The sequence below is a fragment of the Schistocerca americana genome, chromosome 4, assembly GCF_021461395.2.
Source record: "Schistocerca americana isolate TAMUIC-IGC-003095 chromosome 4, iqSchAmer2.1, whole genome shotgun sequence".
NCBI classification, from domain to species: Eukaryota; Metazoa; Arthropoda; class Insecta; order Orthoptera; family Acrididae; genus Schistocerca; species Schistocerca americana.
The window spans coordinates 74,318,392-74,340,004 of record NC_060122.1 but is presented as its reverse complement, the minus strand read 5'-3'; the positions used below and the strand labels follow the sequence as shown (position 1 = coordinate 74,340,004).

At 37.9% G+C, this 21,613-nt stretch overlaps 1 protein-coding gene across 1 annotated transcript in view; it reads right to left on the bottom strand.

The window, feature by feature from the left end:
* Positions 1 to 3,013: 3,013 nt before the first annotated feature.
* LOC124613268 (atrial natriuretic peptide receptor 1-like) overlaps positions 3,014 to 21,613 on the bottom strand; it is a 412,251-nt gene continuing 393,651 nt past the window's right edge. Inside the window, exons 11-12 of the mRNA XM_047141960.1 lie at positions 3,246 to 3,472; positions 3,014 to 3,127 (exon numbers count right to left, since the gene is read on the bottom strand). Coding sequence (XP_046997916.1) covers positions 3,014 to 3,127; positions 3,246 to 3,472 — 341 coding nt within the window. The remainder of the gene's footprint in view (positions 3,128 to 3,245; positions 3,473 to 21,613) is intronic.

Here is a 21,613-nt window from a genome sequence, read left to right as displayed (position 1 = left end):
CTCACTGTTATCCATACTCGCTAGTCTGGGCGGATTGGGAGCTTCTCAAGCCTTTGGCTACTGCCCATAACACCACCACGGACACCTCTTCAGTCACAGTATCATGGACGGTGGTGCCTGGTCTTTCCCCCCACAAGGAAGGAGGAGTGTAGTAACCTGCCAGTTACTACATGCAACCTGGGAGTTACTACATGCAAGCAGGGCCACTACAGCAAGCTTCGATGCAGACATTCAAATGATGCCCCTGCAGCTACCCGAGGTAGCTGCCCGTGCAGTCCAGTCCTGACTGCCGTCACCACATCTACTATGCACACACAGCACTACACCAGTGATACCTGATGTGGGTAGCATCTTTATAAGGACATGAGGACACGCATGGGTCTCCGGGCCCTCAGTTGTTAAATGTGTTTGGGGCTTGTAAACTACTTTCATTGTATTCTTGTTGAGGTTACTCCATGACCCAAACAAACTGGATCTCTTTTACAGCTAAATGTTTCCTTGTGTTTATAGTTAGAATACATGACAACTTAAACATTTGGTGAGTAGTTTAAAGTTAACAAGGAACAAGAAATGGCATATGAACAGAGATAACAGACACTGTAAACAACTAGAGCTAGAACATAATCAAAGATAAGCAATGCCAGACATTATTGCTAGTGAAATATTAATTTAATCTAGCACTGTTTGCTCACCTGTTGTTATTAACAAATAGTTCACTATCGGCAACACCTGGCATTCGTTATTTTTAACAGGATTGGTTATATTTTGAGGGAACATGGTGTGAAATGTGCTTTTTGCTAAGTAACTGAGATTAGGCCCCCTGCAGCAAATGTTATGGATAATCTTGGTTTGCACAGGCTGATGTCTACCGTATATCATGTAGCTGTGGCATGTCATACATCAGTCAGACCTCAGGACCTTGGAGGACCTGTGTATAGAGTATAAGTGTATAAGAGTGTAAGTGTTACACATGCTTACAACAGCTGAGAAAATCTGCAATTGCAGAACATCACTTTGGTACCAGTCATTGCATGGCATGTAACACCACATGTATTCTAGCATGCACTTTCAGTTACTGGGATAGTATTGTTAAGGAAGATATGAAGATTAAATCTCAAGTGACTTTATAAACAGAGTTGGAGGTTGTTGCTTAAATTCTGTTTATCAATAGAGTTGGAGGTTATTGCTTAAATTCTGCCTGGTATCCTTCTCTCACCCACCTCAAACACTGGAGGGACAGAGGTAGTGCCAGTTGCTCACCTGTTAGTTATATCACAATTGAAAATGTGTCAATCTGTTTATTTTTAGTTTTGTGGTGACACTATTTGTTTACAGTGCATCGTCTTTCTTGACACATCATATTTAGTTTCTAGTTAATGTAACCCTGACCACAAAGGTTTCCCTTGTCTCATTTGTGTATTGAAAATAATGAGGTGAATTCTGATTTATTCATTTCATAACGTATATATGATAATCATTTGATTAAAGTACAGGAGACACGTTACATACGATTAATACAATTTCACTGATATGGATTAGTATTGAAACATTAAACTAGATAAAACTGCTAAAATATTCTGTTAATCCTTCACGAAATCTTCAACTGAGTAGTAGCATCACTCTAATAGGACATCATGTAGCTTTCCTTTCAGGGAATCTTGGTTCATGCTTAGAATGTTCTTGGCTTTTAGTTCATTGTAAATTTTCATTACCATACTCTGGGGAGTCTAAGGGTATAGGTTTAAATAATGAGCAGGAAGCATAAAATTATCTTTATTTCGTGTATTGTGAGTGTTATCATAGCAATTCTCCTTGCATTATTTTAAATTGCTATATAAGAAAATGATACTATCACAGATATATAGGGAGAGAACTGTTAAGAATTTCAGTTTTTATAATACTAGATAATGTCATTTTCTTGGCTGCACAACATGTTCTAATAATTATTTTCTGTTAATTCAGTATGCTCATTGGGTTCACCTTTTGAAATATGAGTGGTCATTGGTGACATTACCCAGCTGCATTCTAGTAAGTGATTTTAATATCATGTATGAACTTGGAAATGTATTGGATTAACACTTACAGCATATATTCTATCATAATACATGTCTCATTACATTCACAAATATCTGACATGCTTTGGTGCCTGCTTATAATTCAGTAGTTTCAATTCAGCTTTGTTGTAAAGTCATCCTAACCTTCATGAACCTAAACCACTATTAAATGAAGCACAAGTCACTTTGGTCATTGCTTTGATTGTACAAGTTATGGGAGAGTGTTGAGTTCTTGGTATGACCTCTGCCATATTGCTAGTTTGGGCAACTTCTCCTTTGGACATACTGGTTGTATTTTTGCATCTTCTCTATGTATCTCTGATAAAGATGCTGCTTGCTTAGGATCATATGTTAGCTTCAGTCCTCTCTTCCTCAGACACTGTAGATACTCTTTGTTTCTGCCTTTCGATTTAGATCCTGAAAGTATGCTTTGGCAGTTGAAAACATCCATCATTTTTTGTCATGTGCAAATCATTAGTGCATGATTAGAGCTCAATTGTCAGAATCTCAATATTATTGCTGGATGTCATCTATAACAACGTTACATCATGGTTTGACCAAAAGAAATAATTTCAAAGGAGACTATGCTCCTGGGAAAATGTAGCATACTACTATGTAGGCAGTGACAAGTTAGTGTAGTTTATTCCAATATTGAATTTAAAGAAGTGGCTTTAGTTACCTGCTTTTCATTGTTGTAGAAGAAGAGAACTGACAGAGGAGGGCCAAAAATATTACATCAAAAGCAAGATGAGAAAGAGAGTAATTTTGCTCAGAAAGAATAAAAAGTATTTATATGTGTACAAAAGATAAAAATTTTCATTAAAAACTGAAAGAAAAGGTGCAGAATACAAGAATGAAAAATAGAACAAACTTAAATCTGAACACATGTCAAGCAGAGGACTTGTTGAAGAGAATAAGGAGGAGCCAATCACATCAATATAAATCAAAATGGCTACTGATTACCTGTGTAATAATTTTGTGAGTTTAGCATCACAATATTCTAATTTCATGTACACATTTTCTGCCCCATACAATTTGTACTGTATCCCTTCCTTCTTTGTGTGAGTCTGTTTCTACAAATATACAAATTAGACACCATTCGACATGCACAGTGAACATATCTAATTATTATAATATTGTCATTTACATTACTGTAGTTAGCTTTCAGTAAGTCAGTACGTAATTACAAACCAGACTGTTATTGTTCTGGAACAACAAGGGATAGCTGATGTCAATAACAGGAGCTTCAGGTGAACGGGGTGTTGTGGGCCTGTTATCTGGTTCGGAACAGCCAAGCAGCCAGTAGGTTGTTAGTCGACCTTTTCCTTTTAGTTCTACTTCACCCCTGAGCTCCAGCTTGAATGTGCCAAATTTCTCCAGGATCTCTTTTGTTGAGCTGCTCACATGGATTCGAAGTGCTGAAAAGTGATATAGTTCATTCAAGAATTTTTGTCATTAAAAATGCATGTAATGAAACATAGTTTCTGGACTGTTGTGACCATTATTACTTTAAATAAGTAATGATGCTGGCATACCTAAGGCATAAACATTACGTGGGTAACTGTGCTAAAGCAGCAATATCTGGCAAGATAACTGAAAAATCTGCATTGTGCACATATCTTCATCTCTTTATTAAGTTGATTTGGAAGCCTCCCATTTTGTGACTTTATTTTCTAGTGGCTTGCCTATACAACCTGTAAGTTTTATCACTTTTGGGGTTCAAAATTTTTTAGGTAGACATGGGTGGAGTTTACCAAAGACTTCTTTGCTACAAAGTAAGTGATATTTGAACAATTTTTACCTCAGAAGGGATACCTGATCCATTATTATGTTAACTGCCATTTAAAAGAGCATCTTTTTCTGTGCAAAATATGTAATTTTCAGAAATCCTTTTTTTCCTTGAAGGTCTACAGTTATTTAGTAAAGTTGTTCGTACAAATCAACGTTTTGGAGTATTAAAAAAGATAGGATTTTTAAGTGTAGCAGCCAGCCACAATATAATTGAAAGCTTGTTGGTCCATGGCACCTTTTGCCACTACCATTTACTAAAAAAAACTGGCATCTTCATAGCCAAGAGGCCATGCTGATACCCAGGCAAAGTCCAACCAGAGATGGGGGACTTCCTCCAGGTGAGCTGCTTGGTAAAGTAAGTGTGGGTTTCTTAAACAAGTCCTAAGACTTTGTAGAACTTAGCAAAATTTTGTGAGCCTCATGTTGGGGTAGCTTTATGATTCTCAACCTGGTATAATGACTTTCTTGAGAAAGCACCAGTGCTGCAGTGATAAATTTTTCTTCGACTTTCTGGGAATGTGTACTGCTGACCCCATATTGTTGTAGATGGCACTGGTAGGTGCTGATCAGGTCTCCAGTGTGTATATTTTAACTGGCTAGTAAAACAATCATGAAAGCCCATGGGATGCATGAAATTCATAAATGCATCATTCTCCTCAAATAAGGTTTCACAAACACTGACAATCCACCAGCTGCATGCATATAACATATTGCCTTGGTTGTGTGCTGGGTATCATCAGTTGGTTCGGATATTTTGACAAGTGACAAAAAGTCCCCCCATAAATTTTTCACTTGATTTCTTTTATTTTTTTCTCCAGATTAGGTGAAATCAACTTTTCATATTACATTGTAATGGCAACCTTTAAATCCAAATAACACTTTTTCTCTTAGAAGCTGTCGATGATTCAATTTGGGCCTTCTCAACCAAAATGAATTCAATTTTATTCAAGTTTTGCTCACAGAATGTTTACAAACCAAAGGTGTGAAGATTTAGTTTTCTTTTGGGTGCTATACACTAGCTTTTGCAGCCAATCATTGTACAGTGTCTCCAACTCCACCACATACAGATTTTCCATGGTTTGTCGCAAAAATTTCTGCTCAGTATTTACACTAAGTTTTTTGAGGTGGTAGCACAGATTGGTGAAATTCTTGAATTACATGCTTTTTCTACAGATTTGTAATTTTTTTGTTTCAATAAACCTATAAGTTTTGGCAGAAGGCTGTCAATAATTATGTAAAAACTTTGTGTGTGTTTGCTAATTTTTGATGAAATAGATAATGAGTGCACCATAATTTCACAGTTTCTCCAGTGAAAACCTGGGATACATCTTGGAGAACAAAGGAGTAATTCCATGCAGAATGAAGCAATGTGAATACTCAACAAGGCTGGAGGCTTTGCTTCACTGTTTGATTTGTTCAAACAAAGCGATGAGTGATCTAGTCAGAGATATTTGATGCCATGTCTCCCACAAAATCATCTACTGGTAATAGCTTAGTTTCATGTGATGTATGATCTGTTTTAATCCACATTTTTTCTCCACAATTTATTCATGATATGTATTCAAATACAGTTTGTCCAGGGTCTTATACTAATGCAGCATGCAAGCTTTTGATTCAGTATTGCAAAGTGTCAGAGTTATCAAAAATTGGTAGTCATTATCAATGATAACACTAGCAAGCATGAATTTCACATTATTGCAAACTGTGTACACCCTCACTGTGGGGTATGCCTTAGGAAGCAACAGTGACACACCATTTAGGTCTGAGTTCACAAAATGTAGAAAAGCATACTTCCTGGCCATGCTTGTACTGGTGAACAATGCATGTTCCTTTCACATTGCTTTTCCCATCAGTTCTGACTTGAACCCAATCCTTTCTTGTTTTGCCATCAGCCTCTTTAAATTCATTTTATTTTCAGTTTTGACTAATTGCCATTAACATACATGGGTGTAATCTGCATTTTTATAAAAGAGAAAGGTTGGCTCTCTTTCTTAAGAAATATAGCACCTGATCTAATTTTATGCTTAGTTTTGTGTATGTAATCAATTTCTTATACCTAAAAACAAAGATGATGTAACTTACCAAACGAAAGCATTGGCATGTTGATAGACACACAAACAAACACAAACACACACACAAAATTCAGGGTTTCGCAACCAACGGTTGCTTCATCAGGAAAGAGGGAAGGAGAGGGAAACATGAAAGGATGTGGGTTTTAAGGGAGAGGGTAAGGAGTCATTCCAATCCCGGGAGCGGAAAGACTTACCTTAGGGGGAAAAAAGGACATGTATACACTCGCGCGCACACACACATATCCATCCGCACATATACAGACACAATTGTGTCTGTATATGTGCGGATGGATATGTGTGTGTGTGAGTGTATACCTGTCCTTTTTTCCCAATCCGCTCCCGGGATTGGAATGACTCGTTACCCTCTCCCTTAAAACCCACATCCTTTCATCTTTCCCTCTCCTTCCCTCTTTCCTGATGAAGCAACCGTTGGTTGCGAAAGCCTGAATTTTGTGTGTGTGTTTGTTTGTGTGTCTATCAACATGCCAAGCCTGACTTTTGTGTGTTTGTTTGTGTGTCTATCAACATGCCAACACTTTTGTTTGGTAAGTTACATCATCTTTGTTTTTGGATATATTTTTCCCACGTGGAATGTTTCCCTCTATTATAATCAATTTCTTAATTTATTTTGACAATTATAAACATTAAGAAGAAGAACTACTAGGATTCTTAAAGTAATTATTTGGTTCCATTCGAAAACACACCAAAAGAACCAGCCCTTATTTAATTCCAAAATTATTATCAGATTTGTCAAAAGCATTGTGTGCATAACTATATCTGTTATTTCATCATTATACAAATAATTTGGCCTAAGATTAGTGGTAGTATGAACTGTTAAAAAGGAGGAAACTGTCAATACATTCAGTTAATTGAATGAGTTATGTTTTAATTGTAATTTCTGTAACTTAAACATTAAAAAATGTATAGTTTCAGCACCTGTTGCTGTGAGGATAAATAAAGGCCCACATTTTGGTCCTGAGACAGCCAGTCCATAGCCGATTTTCAGACGGGAAGTCTCTATCAGGTAGAACAATAATAATGCATTAACTTAACAGTGGAATTAGTGTAACACAAACAGGCCATGTATTAAAACAATGACAGTGTCTGTTCAATTTATTTTAGAAATAGTGTCACACATACCATATTATTCTTCAAGGACTGTGAACTGTGTGGTTAGATTTTTACTGATCATAGATGTTCAACAGCAAACTATTATAGCAGTATACCGTACTTACTCGAATCTAAGCCGCACTTTTTTCCGGTTTTTGTAATCCAAAAAACCGCCTGCGGTTTCGAATCGAGTGCAAAGCAAGCGGAAGTTCTGAAAAATGTTGGTAGGTGCTGCCACAACTAACTTATGCCATCGAATGTATGTAGCGCTACACAGGCATGCTTTGTAGGCACAAAGATAAATACTGGCACCAAATCCTCTGCGTCAGTAAATAAATTAAAAAAAAAAAAAAAAAAAAAAAATACTGGCACCAAATCCTCTGCGTCAGTAAATAAATTTAAAAAAAAAAAAAAAAAAAAAAAAAAGGTGGAAGACGAGCCTCTTTTCTCCACCCCGAGTTTCGACCACTGCATTTTCATACATTATCCAGCAAAGTAAATACAATTTCCATATTGTTCATCTTCGAATGTAGCAGCATTTCAATGTACTTCGAAAATGCGACTGGCAAGACTGGGATGTTTGTCAATATGGCCAACTCTACGTTCTGAATTTTTTCCTACCTGTGAGAAGAGATCGTTGCTAATAGGAACTTCTATGAATTGTGAATCACATGCAGTATTCTCTTCACCATAAGAATAATACGAATATAAACATTTTGCCATGTATTGTTTCGTGTTTGCTGCTATCTCTTTTAAATCCTGTCTGCCTCATAAACTACGAAACTAGAGTGAGACAACAGCAAATGCGGGAGAATATACAGATCTTATGCCTAGTAGTGATACAGTCAGAAATGAAGCACAGAAATTGGCTAGATTTTTATATCTAAGATGACTCTTAATTTCTGTGCAGAATTTAATGTACTAAAGAGGCGCCTGCAAAGATTTTCAAACGGAGAAAAATTTTCGCTAAACTCTCGTTCAGAACATCTTCTATCACACGCAGTGTATTATTTGGTTCTTGTTGATCATTATCAAAGAAAGCAGCAGTGTAAGTAACAACAAATAGCAGTCTCTTGTCATTGTTTCGCTAATGAAACGATTCCTCTCTTTTTTTTAATAGTGAGTGGCGGTAGTGCGCACAAAAGCAAGCCATGCCGCGAGCGGCGACAGGCCGTAAACACGCACATCAGAATGCGACATACAATGCATGACACAGTACAGTAATGCATTTTCAGCTTAGAGTGATGTAAACACCTATAACAAAGAAAAAGGCGCTTATCAGATCAAAGAAAAATAAGCAATCAATTCAAACCAGACGAAGCACGTGAAAAAAGAAGGGTACTCGTATAAATACGGACGGAGCGCCTGATGCATAGCAATGGCTACCTGGTAAAGCTTAACTGCTACGTTTACGACTCGAACCAAACTGCTGTAACTGTATCGTCATTAATTTGACCTAAATTGTCTCTCATATTACAATGGACCAACTTTGTTTCCATTTGGAGATGTGGCCTAAAACTTTTCTCTCCCCTTGAATTTCGAGTCTCAAATTTCAGGTGCGGCTTAGATTCGGGAAAATTTTTTTCCTTGATTTTGAGTCTCATTTTTCAGGTGCGGCTTAGATTCGAGTGCAGCTTAGATTCGAATAAATACGGTACTGATGTTTGCCTGCAAACTATTAATGAGGCTTATCAAAAGTTACCAATAGTGAACTGGCAATATAACTGTGTAATATTGTGGGGAGGGTGGTTGTGAACAGTGAAAGTAAAAAACTGTGAACGCAACTGTGCAGCTGTCAGCTACATCATTCACTGTAGTCAGTGTTGAATTTCCACCCCACGTTTTTCAGCCAGTATAACAATGCAGTATGTCGACACTAAGGACTATCAACGAAGAAACAAAACAGGCGAACGTCACAAGATCAACTGAGCTACCCAAGCATGACTCACGCCCCGTCCACACAGCTTTACTTCTGCCAGTATCTCGTCTCCTACCTTCCAAGCTTTACAGAAGCTCTCCTGCGAACCTTGCAGAACTAGCACTCCTGAAAGAAAGGATATTGCGGAGACATGGCTTAGCCACAGCATAGGGGATGTTTCCAGAATGAGATTTTCACTCTGCAGCAGTGTGCGTGCTGATATGAAACTTCCTGGCAGATTAAAACTGTGTGCTGGACAGAGACTCGAACTCGGGACCTTTGCCTTTCGTGGGCAAGTGCTCTACCAACTGAGCTACCCAAGCACAACCCACGCCCCGTCCTCACAGCTTTAGTTTCATATCAGCGCACACTCCGCTGCAGAGTGAAAATCTCATTCTGATCACAAGATATTGTTGGAACAACTATCATAGATAATAATTGTTGCATCACTTTCCTCTCGAAGAACATACGAGGCCAGGATATATGGCTACCAATATGGAAACATTTATAATTTATTCGATATGAGAGGGGACTAAGTTTGCAAACAATTAATTTTTCATCTTTATGTCCATGTTTAAGGAATGACTCTACAGTCATCTGCATGAGGAACTGTAATGGATAATTTTAGACCAATTCGTGGGAATTTGATATTTTGTTAAGAAAAGACACGCTTGCTAATGGTAGTTAACTGTAATATGGACCAGGAATCCCTTCTGAGATACCGGGGTTAAAAATTCACTGCAAATTTGTTTTCTGGTTACTTCACCCATGTCCACCTCAAAAACTATGAACCAAAAAGTGATAAAATTTATAAGTTTTATGTACAAGCCACTAGGCAGTAGTAAAGAGTTCAAGCTACTTCAACTTGGGATACAGGTTATGAGTCAGTGGCACTTGCAACAACTGATTTATGACTGTCTGTCACCACTGCTCCGGTCATTCCTGTTTTGGTTATCAGTATGTCCAAAAAGAAACTACTTTGTCATCTCTTGTATATTTAGTAGAATAACTTACCACTGGAGCAATGGAAAGTAAACCAAAGAGAAAGAACTAGTGTGCAGATACTATACACTAACACAGAGATGGGACGGTTGCCGAGTGACAAGTGTGATTTTAGTTCTTATCGGAACATAAGCTTTGATCATATTTTTGTTCTTTTCTTATCCAGTTCCCATTTTCGTAATATTTCGTGGCTATAGTGGTTCCTGTACAGTGAATTTTTGATAGGTGCTATCCAGGTCTGACTTCCTTTGCATATTGAACTCGTGTTCATAACGTACAGTGCACATCTGCAGATATTTTACATATATCTTTTGATGTGAATATTTACACTAGTGTTTTTTTTTTCCTTTCAAGGGAAGCTACAACATCTCTGTATTGCATTTATGAAATGTCTCAAGTTGTTTTGAATTTCTATTAAGTATTGCTTCAGTGTAATATTTACATATGTTCGTCTTACATCACTGATCACTGAACTGTGATGGTAGTGAACATCCTCACTAGGTGGAACAAACTTAACACAGTTCAGAATATTCATTTCATTTTAACATTTTTGTCTGTAATTATTTTATTTGACCATGAGTGAAAACAATGGAAGTTGTCGTGGGGAAGTGAGTAGTGGGATTCATGGTGAGAGTTGTAGCAAATTTTTGCTGGGAGAATGTGGAGGGGAGAATTCTGGGGAGGCCGTGAAGCCCTGAGAGGGTGGTAGGGAACTGACAGTTGGTAAGAAGGCAGGGAAGAGGAGGAGGAGGAGGACGTGATGTGCAATTTTGTATCAGTAATGGGTTACAGTTGCTAGAGTTTAAGAGAAAGGAGTGTCATAATTACTTCCCTTGTTTCATGATCTATACTACCAGCTCTTCAAGTATGGAATACTTTTTTTAAGACCTTGTATAACTTACATAGTTACACATGTACTTTTTGATTGACAATTTTGTGATTGTTATTAAACAATGGAAAATCCAGGATGGAATAACGACAATATTATGAAAAGGATAGATTGCCAATCACCATATAGAGGAAATGCTGAGTCAGAGTCAGGTACAACAAAAAGACTGCTAAACATTTGAGTTTACAGCCAAAGGCCTTCTTATAACATAGAAAAAAAATACACATCTTCACGCAAGCACAACCCAACGTACATGACTACTCTCACTTGCCTCAGTAGCCAGGGACAGCTGTTGCCGTGTGTGTGTGTGTGTGTGTGTGTGAGAGTGTGTGAGCAAAAGCTCGCATGTTCAGTAGTCTTTGCCTGTCAGCAACTCAACATCTCCATGGTCAGCAGTGATCTAGCCTTTTTATAATATTCTTATTGTCATTGATCCGTGTAATTATGAGAATAATAAAACAAGACAATGATTGGGGTAGGAAACAGCTTGCACAAGGACAGGGCATACAACACAGGTTATCATCTGAGCAAAATAGCTTTCCTAACTGGTATAAGCAGTGAGCGCCTATTCTGGCTGTTCTGGTGGTGTGATAGGCCTTTCCAGAGCTGTACAGTTTGTTAATGTTGAGCTGGAAATACTGCTCACTGCTGACTGGGCCACACTGCATTGGTGCGAGATGGAACTACCCTGATTCAGATTTTCCGTGGTTCTCCTAAATCATCTCAAGCAAATGCTGAAATAGTTCCTTCAGGGAGGCCAGGCTGACTACCTGTCCTCATTATAAAAACTTCCTTATACATTCTGTCTATATATATGAGCTATTATTTTCCATTAACCATGGACTTGGCAGCCAGTGGGGTGGCTTGTGTGCCACAGTGATACAGATAACTGTACTGTAGTTGCAGCCATAACAGAGGGTTATCTGTTGAGAGGCCAGACAAACGTGTGGTTCTTGAAGAGGGACAACAGTCTGGATGATTGGCTAATCTGGCCTTGTAACATCATTCCAAATCGGACTTACTGGGAACAGATGAAAGATAGGAAACTACATCAGAAGCATACAGTTCTACTGCATGGTCAAATCATGGTGGCATCCTCTTGGAGAAAATATTCTGGAAGTAAAACAATCCCTCATTTGAATCTCCAGACTACTCAGGAGGATGTCATCATCAGGAAAAACAAAACTGTTATTCTATGGATGAAGGTGGAATATTAGATCCCTTAATTCAGGTAGATTGGTTAGAAAATTTGAAAAGGGAACTGGATAGGTTGAAGTTATATGTAGTGGGAAATAGTGAAGGAAAATAGGAATGTGGTTAGGCTACTATGAATAGCATAGAAAACGCATTATCATAGTCAAGACTGACATGAAACCCACACCTACCATACTAGAACAAGTTTATATGCCAACTAGCTTGGTAGATGATGAAGAGACTGGAAAAAAAGTATGATGAGATAAAAGAAATTATTCAGATAAGGAAGATGAAAATTTAATTGTGATGGTGAACTGGAATTTGATGGAAGGGAAGGAAAAATAGTAGGTGAATATGGACTAGAGAAATGGGATGACAGAGGCAGCCACATGGTAGAATTTGGCACAGAGCATAATTTAGTCATCACTAATGGTTGGTTTAAGCATCATGAAAAAAAGATTGTGTATGTGGAAAGACATGGGATACCAGAAGGTTTCAGATTCGTTGTGTAATCATAATACAGAGATTTTGGAACCAGATGTTAAATTCTAAGACATTTCCAGGATTAGCTGTGGACTCTGAGCACAATTTATTGGTTATGAACTAAAAATTAAAACTGAAGAAATTGCAAAAAGGTGGGAAATTAAGAAGGGGTGACCTGAATAAGTTGAAAGAACCAGAGGTTGCTGAGAGTTTCTGAGGGAGCATCAGCGAGTGACTGATTAGAACAGGGAAAGTAACACATCAGCAGGTGAATTGGTAGCTTTGAGAGATGAAATAGTGAAGGCAGCATAGGATCAAATACGTAAAAAGGCAATGCCTTGTACAAATCCTTGGGTAACAGGAGACACTGAATTTAAAGGAAAGGAACAAATAAAGCAGGCAAAAGGAATACAACCATCTAAAATAATGTGACCGACAGGAAGTGCAAAATGGCTAAGCAGGAATGGCTAGAGAACAAATGTAAGGATTAAGACGTGTATTTCACTATGTTATGGATAGATAGCACGTACAGGAAAATTAAAGAGGCCTTTGGAGAAAAGAGAAGCAGCTGCATGAATGTCAAGAGCTCAGATGGAAAACCAGTTCTACATCTACATACATACTGCGCAATCCACCATACGGTGTGTGGCGGAGGGTACCTCGTACCACAACTAGCATCTTCTCTCCCTGTTCCACTCCCAAACAGAACGAGGGAAAAATGACTGCCTATATGCCTCTGTATGAGCCCTATCTCTCTTATCTTATCTTTGTGGTCTTTCCGCGAAATATAAGTTGGCAGCAGTAAAATTGTACTGCAGTCAGCCTCAAATGCTGGTTCTCTAAATTTCCTCCGTAGTGATTCACGAAAAGAATGCCTCCTTTCCGCGAGAGACTCCCACCCGAGATCCTGAAGCATTTCTGTAACACTCGAGTGATGATCAAACCTACCAGTAACAAATCTAGCAGCCCGCCTTGAATTGCTTCAATGTCCTCCCTCAATCCGACCTGATAGGGATCCCAAACACTCGAGCAGTACTCAAGAATAGGTCGTATTAGTGTTTTATAAGCGATCTCCTTTACAGATGAACCACATCTTCCCAAAATTCTACCAATGAACCGAAGATGATTATCCGCCTTCCCCGCAACTGCCATTACATGCTTGTCCCACTTCATATCGCTCTGCAATGTTAGGCCCAAATATTTAATCAACGTGACTGTGTCAAGCGCTACACTGCTAATGGAGTATTCAAACATTACGGGATTCTTTTTCCTATTCATCTGCATTAGTTTACATTTATCTATATTTAGAGTTAGCTGTCATTCTTTACACCAATCACAAATCCTGTCCAAGTCATCTTGTATTCTCCCCAGTTCTACGCAAAGATGGGAAAGCCAAAAGTGGAAAAAGTATATAGAGGGTCTATACAAGGAAGACGAAGTTAAAGGCAGTATTGTAGAAATGGAAGTGGACGTAGATGAAAATGAGATGGGAGATATGATACTATGAGAATTTGACAGATCGCTGAAAGACCTAAGTTGAAACAAGGCCCAGGAGTAGACAACACCCCATCACAACTACTGATAACTTTGGGAGAGCTAGCCATGACAAAACTCCTCCATCTGGTGTGCAAGGTATATGAGACAGATGAAATACCCTCAGACTTCAAGAAGAGTGCAATAATTCCAATTCCAAAGAAAGCAATTGCTGACAGGTGCTAAAAGTACTGAACTATCAGTTTAATAAATCATGGTTGCCAAAAAGTAACACAAATTCTCTATGGAAGAATAGAAAAACTGATAGAAACTGATTTCAGGGCAGATCAATTTCGAGAAATATAAGCACACACAAGACAAATACTGTGACTTATCTTAGAAGATAGGTTAAGGAAAGGCAAATGTACATTTATGGCATTTGTAGATTTAGATAAAGTGACACGGTTGACTGGAATATTCTCTTTGAAATTCTGAAGGTAGTGGGGGTAAAATAAAGGGAGTGAAAGTCTATTTACAACTCATACAGAAACCAGGCAGCAGTTATATGAATTGAGGGGCATGAAAGAGAAGCAGTGGTTGGAAATGGTGGGAAACAGAGTTGTAGCTTATCCCCAATGTTATTCAGTCTGTACATTTGGCAAGCAGTAAAAGAAACCACAGAAAAATTTGTAGTAGGAATTAAAGTTCAAGTAGAAGAAAGGAGGATATAAGATTAACATAAACAAAAGCAAAACAAGGAGATGGAATGTAGTTGAATTAAATCAGCTTATGCTTAGGGAATTAGATTAGGAAACGAGACAAAGTAGTAGATAAGTTTTGCTAATAGGGCAGCAAAAAACTGATGATGGCCGAAGAAAAGAGGATATAAAAAGTAGACTGGCAAAGGCAAGAAAAGCATTTCTGCAGCAGAGAAATTTGTTAACATCGAACATAGACTTATGTGTTAGGAAGTATTCTCTGACAGTATTTGTCTGGAGTGTAGCAATGTATGGAAGTGAAACATGGATGATAAATAGTTTAGACAAGATGAGAATAGAAGCTTTTGAAATGAAGTGATCATAAAAATGCTAAAGGTTAGATTGGTAGATCACATAGCTTACAAGGAGGTTGTGATCAGAACTGGGGAGACAAGAAATTTGTGGCACAAAAGACAAAAAGAGATCACTACTTTAGTACTGGAGGGAAATATTGGGGGTAAAAATTGTAGGAGGAGACCAACAGAAGAATACAGTGAGCAGATTCAGAAGGATGTAGGTTGCAGTAGTTATTTAGAGATGAAAGGGCTTGTTCAGGTTAGAGGAACATTGAGGGCTGCATCAAACCAGTCTTTGGACTGAAGACCACATCAACATGAAGAGAAATCCTGTATCATAATCAGGTGATCTCTGGATTAATAAATAAAGAAAACACTATACTGACTATTTTCTAACATATTTGCCATATTGTTAGTGATGTCTATCAAATATTGTAGCAGATTTTTAACCTCTCTGCAAAAAATATCTTTGCATGTATTTTAAGCTATGTTTTCACATTGCCCTGTTCTTTAGGTCAGCTCACACTTCATATGCCACTTCATTTGCTTTGAGTTGATCTGTGTAACCTTCTGTGACCACAAGTAAATATGGAATGTAGCCATAAGCTGTTTGTTTCTGTATGTTTATTTGAACCTTATTGACATTAAAGGGTGGGAGTTGGTATGCATTCACACACCATCAACAAGCATATCGTCTCAGTTTTCACTAAATTTCCTGCACCCCTCTCAAACAGAATAGCCATTTATAAAGTGATGAGCATTTACTAAACGTATCAAGTGGCAAATTTCTGCCACATTATGCCGCTCCACTTGAGATAGTCAGATAACACTATTTAACTCAGGCTTGGTAGGGGCAATAGTATGGGTAACTTGAAATGTTTATTTGGCCAAAACCAGTATCCAACTTAACAGGTGTCCATCTGAATAAATGCTCATGCTAAATGGGAAGACTAGAAGTATGAGTCTCCAACTACTTCCATGAAGCTAATAAGCATGATGAAATACTAAAGACTGGGCCGGCCGAAGTGGCCGTGCGGTTAAAGGCGCTGCAGTCTGGAGCCGCGCTGCTGCTACGGTCGCAGGTTCGAATCCTGCCTCGGGCGTGGATGTTTGTGATGTCCTTAGGTTAGTTAGGTTTAACTAGTTCTAAGTTCTAGGGGACTAATGACCTCAGCAGTTGAGTCCCATAGTGCTCAGAGCCATTTGAACCATTTTGAACTAAAGACTGGAAAAAACAATAGCCCTTGTATACACAGAAAAACCATTTCATGGTGTCCGAAGGATGTCAAATAGGTATTACCAATGAATTTTACAAAAAACAATGATGTAGGAAAAGACAGATTGCTACTTACCATAAAGTACACAAGTCAGGTTAGAGCCAGGCACAATTAAGACACTCACATATAGCTTACAGCCACAGCCTTTGTCAGTAAAACACTTGCCCAAACAAGCAAGCGCACATGACCTCCAATTCCAGCATCTTGGGCTGGAATCATTCTGGCCCGAGTTGCAGTCTTGTGTGCATGAGGGGTGGTTATGTGTGTGTGTGTGTGTTTGTGTGTGTGTGTGTGTGTGTGTGTGTGTGTGTGTGTGTTACTGAAGAAGGTTGTGGCCATAAGCTATAAGTGAGTGTCTTTTAATTGTGCCTGTCTGCAACTCATTTATTTATTCATCCGTAAACAAATTTCTTTGTATGGATGTCGTAATTATACATACATATGTACATTATTTTGTCACATAAGATAATGAAATAAAAGTTATATATATATATATATATATATATATATATATATATATATATGGTTATAATAGAGGGAAACATTCCACGTAGGAAATATATATCTAAAAACAAAGATGATTTGACTTACCAAATGAAAGTGCTGGCAGGTCGACAGATACACAAACAACCACAAACATACACACAAAATTCAAGCTTTCGCAACAAACTGTTGCCTCATCAGGAAAGAGGGAAGGAGAGGGAAAGACGAAAGGAAGTGGGTTTTAAGGGAGAGGGTAAGGAGTCATTCCAATCCCGGGAGCGGAAAGACTTACCTTAGGGGGAAAAAAGGACGGGTATACACTCGCACACACACACACACATATACAGACACAAGCAGACATATTTAAAGACAAAGAGTTGTCCGCTTGCGTCTGTATATGTGTGACATATTTAAAGACAAAGAGTTGTCCGCTTGCGTCTGTATATGTGTGGATGGATATGTGCGTGTGTGTGTGCGAGTGTATACCCGTCCTTTTTTCCCCCTAAGGTAAGTCTTTCCGCTCCCGGGATTGGAATGATTCCTTACCCTCTCCCTTAAAACCCACTTCCTTTCGTCTTTCCCTCTCCTTCCCTCTTTCCTGATGAGGCAACAGTTTGTTGCGAAAGCTTGAATTTTGTGTGTATGTTTGTGGTTGTTTGTGTGTCTGTCGAGCTGCCAGCACTTTCATTTGGTAAGTCAAATCATATATATATATATATATATATATATATATATATATATATATATATATATATATATATATATTTATTTATTTATTTATTTTGCGAACACAATTTATCATTGAATTACATAATGCAGCAGAACCTGCTTCAATCAAAAGAAATAGATCACAAGACTCCTCTAATACTTGTATGGGTAAATTACAATCTAGGTTAACCTGATTATTTATTTATGCCAATTTTATGCTGCATGAATTCTCTACACGAGTAAAAACTACTTTTTTAAGGAATGCTTTAAATTTACGGTGATCCTTTGTTTTTTATTTCTTTTGGCAATTTATTGTATATCTTGACACCTTGGTAAAACATAGTGGTTTGGGTTTTAGTTTCATTCATTCTGTCTAGGTACAAGCAATTACTGTTTCTGGTTTGGTGATCATGTATGCCGCTGTTTGCTAAATATTGCTCAATATTTTTGTGAATAAAAACTGTAGTTTACGAGATATATTCACTTGGTATTGTCAGAATACCCCTTTTTTTTAAATAGCTCACTGAAGTGTGCTCTTTTGTGACTCTTGCTCATTATTCTGATGGCTCAGTTTTTTCAATCTGAATACATATTTCACATTTTGGGCATTTGCACCCCAGAATGTTATGCTGTAACTTATTATAGAATGTATGTGTGCAAAGTATGTCATTCTCTGGCATGAACTATTGCACACAGTGACTATTTTTTTTCCTAAGCCTCCTAGTATGTTCATCCCATTTTAACTGTTGATCAACATACATACCCAAAAATTTTGTGCTGGCTACTAACGCTATGGTTTCATTTTGAACTTTTAAGTTTTGTCATATTCGGTTTTTTTCTTTATATAAAAGTTTGTTATTAGTCTTTTTCACATTATGGGTTACTTTGTTGTTATTTGAGCAGTCGTGAACTGCCATAAGTGCTTTTTCAGCTCTTAAATTGAACATTTCTGGTGTCCTGCCGTTACCCACTGTGTGAAGTCATTTTTATAAATAAGAAATAGTACGTGGCCTAACACACTCCCTTGAGGTACTCCCAACGTTCAAATATTCTTCATCTGAAAGATGTTTCACTAAATAATTTGAGCTACGTGAAATTTGAGATATCTCCACTCTCTGCACTCTGTCCACAAGGTAAGATCCAAACCATTTGTTTACAACCCCCCCGATTCCTGAGCTTCAAGTTTATCTTATAGTATTTCATGGTCAACGGTATAAAATGCTTTACTGAGATCTAGGAAAATGCCTGTTACTTTTTCTCCTGTATCTAGGGCTTCTAGAACTACTCTTGTAAATTTTTCTATAGCTGCTTCTGTTCCCTTTCCAGTCCTGAAACAGGGTGTATATGTGGACAAGGATAAAAAATTCCTGGATTTTTCCCGGATTTCCCAGTTAAAAAAACACTTTCTTCCGGGTGAAAATACACCTTTTCTGCGTTAAGTGACAGTATACTCTAATTCGGCACTGTAAAACTTATCAATCCTTTCAATGTTTATGGTGTTATTACTGGAGTAGAATTTCCCGGCACTTTAGAAAACGAAAATCAGGGGGGGGGGGGGGGGGGGGGGAACACGTTTTGAAAGACCTTTGATGTGCAGCAACATGTACGGTGCATATTTTCGTATTACAAAAGGTGTAAATAAGAATTCCACCAAACACTGCATGTCACTCTCCGAAGGATTGAAATCAAGATTGCGATGTGCTTTTGTAAGCCAATCATAGCACAAGTTATGTGATCTCAAAGCTGATGACAGCATAGGGCACGTGATGTAGTCAGCCAATAGCAGGTTCACTCTTAAGTAGTGCGAACACAGAAATAAGAAAAGTTAATGGTTTAAATTATAGCATTCAAATATAATATTGGTCTCGAGGATTAATAAGCTGGAAGAGAAGCTAAGCTTCCACGTATAATGTTGATCTTTTTTGCTCTTGTTACACTTTAAGATACATCACACAAATTTGCCAGTAAACATTTTAATAACAACGTAAATGTCTGATCTTTTGGCTCGAAATTCTTCCAAATGGTCGTCCTCAAAGAGTTGATTTTGAAATTAGAGTCAAATGCTTTGTGATTTATGAAATTCATCGTACATAGCTCATCTTACGTAAAAGGAAATCTGCTTTGAATGTAATGCTTTTCAAACCACCATTCGCAATATTTTCCGGCGATCTGTTAGAAATAGGTTCGTTTCAGCAGTTGCAAGAGAGCGCCAGATAACAAGCGCCACCGTGCTTGCACAGCTACGACGACGGAGGAAGCCCATATGTTCGTACGTGTAAAACATTAAAAGATCTGACATTATGTCATAAAAGAAACAAGACATCAGAGGATGCTTGAACAGCGTCGGAATTTCGTGAACCATACTAAAACGCATAATTCGGCTTAAAATGTACATTCGTATGGCAATTTTCTTGAAATACAGCGCACAGTTGAAACTAGCCAATAGTGTGAAATTAAACACTTCGTTTCAAATAAATTGACTGCCTCAACAGAAAAGATTAATAAAAGCCAAATCTCTTCAGCAAACGGGCAAAAATAACTTCATTGTTCTGTAAGGCGATTAATGTTTGACTGTCAGAAAGGTGAAAATAAAATCTAAAACTAATAAGACGTTTTAGCCCTCCGTAATTACGGGAACGTATTTTAATTCACTTGATAGCTCCCGGCCACAAAAATCCGTTTTGTTATCATTTAACGTGAGAGCAATAAACGAAGATGAAACAACAAAATCACTGAACGTAAACAGTCACGTGGAGACGACCCACCTCCCCAACACAACTCAGACTGCTCTGTACATCAGGCCCAGATTTACTAATTTCCGAACTGGGGCAATAAAAGTAGTGGCGCCCAGCACTTCTCTAACCAGAAGCGGGAAAAGGTACTACTCATACGCGACTCAACTGTGCATGCGCAACAACCCGCCCGCAATTGCTCAAATGAATCTAATTTAAACAGTTGTCACGTCACGCTCATCGGAGGTAATTTGTTGTTACAAAGCTTTGCGTAGTCTTCCTAAAGCCTTTGACACACTTTACTGTGGGCAGACGCTTGTATGAGCACTGTTTTGTTGTTGTATACGGCGCATTTCCTTTGCAACTTAAGTTTTATTTTCGTTTTTTTCCCCCTCTCGTTCATGTTTTGTTGCTGCAGTATTATTCTGCAGTAGCGGGATACAGTGATATCTTTTGCTAGAGTATTGGTTCTTACAAGTCAATATCACAAAATTGTAATTGAAAACTAAAACAATGAGTAATTCCCGGAATTCTAAACAATTCCCGGGTTTGTTTTCTCCCGGATGAAAAAATTCCCGGTTTTTTTCCGGATCTCCCGGTTGTCCCGGGTCGTATACACCCTGTGAAACCAAACTGTTCTTTGCATAAGAGTTGGTATTTATTTAAGTAGTCCATAAGTCTGTTTTTCATAATAGTTTCCATTATTTTTGAAAAAGAAGACAGCAACGAAACTGGTCTGTAATTCTCTACATTTTCTGTATCACCTTTTTTGTGTATGAGAAGAATTTTTGCGTGCATTAGATAATTAGGGAAGCTACCAGATGAGAACGACTCATTTATTATATCTGCTAAACTTGATGTGTCTTCTTTACAGTAAGTAGCAATCTGTCTTTTCCTACATTGTTGTTTCTACATGCAGTTTCCATTGTTTTACTTTAAAAAAAGGAGATAGTTCTGTTTGTTAAGTTTAGATGTAAGCCAAAATAGAGACCTAAGTAAGGTAGGGATGTGGGCTGTTATCATTACTTCTCTGTATACATACAAAGGAAGCAACAAGAGAGTACGTAGATGTGAAAGCATCAGCCAGAGAGGTAAATACCAAACTGTGTAACATTGCAGTGTTTACAGCTGGTACGACCTTTTCAGGGGAAAATGCGGAGGTGTCACTTAAATACTAGATGAAGTACTGTGACAAAATAAAACATGAAAATTAGTACAACTACAAAGAATATATGGGATGGGGAACAAGAAATTACCATTGAATTGTATGGAAGTATTCAGATTTTTGTTGTTTAGATAGCCTAATCTTTTCCCTGAAATGATATAAAAAGATTTTAACAGAAACAAATATGGACTAGCATATCACATCACAT